General features: G+C 25.3%; 1 protein-coding gene across 1 annotated transcript in view; it reads left to right on the top strand.

Annotated features, from left to right (window-relative positions):
• Window positions 1-1737, top strand: part of LOC111631637 (transmembrane emp24 domain-containing protein 5-like) — a gene marked incomplete at its 3' end in the record, with an annotated part of 10413 nt that extends 8676 nt beyond the window's left edge. The window contains exon 2 of the mRNA XM_023375932.1: window positions 1616-1737. Within this exon, the coding sequence (XP_023231700.1) occupies window positions 1616-1737 (122 nt within the window). The remainder of the gene's footprint in view (window positions 1-1615) is intronic.
• Between the last annotated feature and the right edge of the window lie 491 nt (window positions 1738-2228).

Here is a 2228-nt window from a genome sequence, read left to right as displayed (position 1 = left end):
GAAAAACGACGTAAGTCGAATTTACTTGTCTCCGAATCTACTTGTCACTAGGCTAAACCATAAATTACTATTCCCAGTTCTGTATTTTATTTATTAATGCATTTTTAATAATATATGGTTAATAAGAATCTATTTTAAGCTTACAAACAAATAAATTTCAGTTTTTAATAGAGTACAGAAAAAAGTAATCTAAATTTACGAATGCATGTACTGTTCTGTAAATACAGTACATACTTGTAAATGTATATATTTTAATATGATTTTATGTGCTTTAAACGCTTTTCTAGTGATATTACGAATTCAATATTTGTGGCGGACGGATGTAAAGTCGAATAAAATGACTTAAACTTGATTTTTATTTTTCCGTATACTTTTTTGACAAACAACGTATAATCGGGAACGACGTAACTGGAAACGACGTAAGTCGAGGTATACCTGTACAGGCTTTTCCATATAAAATGTAATCCCTCCATTCACTAACATAATTCTTGTGTTCAAGCCAAACAAACTGCCAAATTATCAAGCTATAATACTGCTAGGTAATTAATTAAATAATAAATAATTTGTCTAGAGGTAGGCAATTATGCTGCCATCTCATGCTAGATTTAATAATAATAATAATAATAATATAATAAATTTTTTTCCTTCTATCAATATAGCTACCAATTTGGCTGTTAATGAGGACTTATCATACCACAATTAAAAAAGAACTTTATTTTTTTTAATTAACTCCAAAATGTACATTTTGATCTTTTGGTCATGAGTTGGAGTAGACAATTTTTATAAAAATTGTAAAGTTTTCCATATATAGTTTTTCTTTTGAGTACGAGTTTACAAAACTAAATAATAGTTCCAACTTTGTAAAATCATATTTGGAAGAAGAAAACTATATATGGAAAATTTTAAATTACAATTTTATGAAAATTGTCTACTTCAGTTGAAAAGAGGTCAAAAGATCCATTTAGTATTTAATTAATTACATAGCAATATTATATATATTTGGCTCAATAATTTGGCAGTTTGTTTGGCTTTAACTATAAATCAGTTCATTTATATCTTGTATGTTCCTTGTTGTTAATAACAGAACCTGTCTAAACTTCATCACCAGTATATTTAGCTGAAGTCTTATTAGGAGCTTTACTTTCTAAGTACTTCTGACAAAATCATTATGCACTGTACTCAAACATCACATATGCAAATAAGTCTTGATGATAAAAACCAAATTCCTCTTGCAAATACATCCATTTTCTCTCTTGCACAGTACTGAGAACATTGCTTGCAATGTAACTGCTATTGGGAAGAGTCTATTGATTTGGCAGGATAGTCATATGTTAAACAAGTTGATTCCAGCACGTAGTATTGTGTTTTTGTTGGGTGATTCATATTTCCCAGTACACTAATAGATTTCATTTTATATGGGACATATTGTATGTAATGTAATATATATTCTTAAGTTGGTTAAAATCATTTATTATATTACTGAATTATATTATATTCTAGAGTTTATATTTTGAGATTTTTGTTTTGTATGAATTTAGAATTCTAATTTATAGTAATTAATATTTACTGTAATTTTGAAAATTTTAAAGTAATAATTTGTTATAAATTTTTTAAGGTTTTAGATACAGATTATGAAAATATTGATACAAAAAATAAACTGGAAATAAGTTTTGCTCTGTATTCTCCTCAAGGAAAGAATCTTATTTCTGAGACAAAAAAATCTGATGGAATACATAGGCAAGTTTATTACAAAATTTTAACTTTTTTGGAAAACTATTGTCATTTTAAAAATTTTAGTAAAATCTTCAATTTAGTTAAGTAAAACTATTTATTTTGCAAACTTGATAATATAAATGGTTAATTATTTATAATGAATATAATATATTTCTTAAAAATCTTCTTCTTCAGTTGATATCCTCTGAAATGGTTTTTGGACAATTTCAAATGACCAAAATTATTTTAAGTAATTGAATGATACATATCATTTTTAAAATCATTTGATAAATTAATTAACAAAATACTTTTTAGATATAGGCCTATTTGAAATAACAACAAGTAATATAAAATCAAATACATGCTATTAATACTTTATCATTCAAATAGAATATGTATTCAAATATGACAAATGTAATAAAAACTTTTTAATGTTAAAAGATATATTTGTTATTTACTAAATAATTTAGAATATTCTGGATGGAAGAAAAGAATTGGCCTGGAGCTGGACTTGA

Source organism: Centruroides sculpturatus, unplaced genomic scaffold, assembly GCF_000671375.1.
Source record: "Centruroides sculpturatus isolate CEXI.00-Female unplaced genomic scaffold, Cexi_2.0 scaffold719, whole genome shotgun sequence".
Classification (NCBI taxonomy): domain Eukaryota; kingdom Metazoa; phylum Arthropoda; class Arachnida; order Scorpiones; family Buthidae; genus Centruroides; species Centruroides sculpturatus.
The sequence above is the reverse complement of the archived record's forward strand: the minus strand, read 5'-3'. Positions and strand labels throughout refer to the sequence as shown.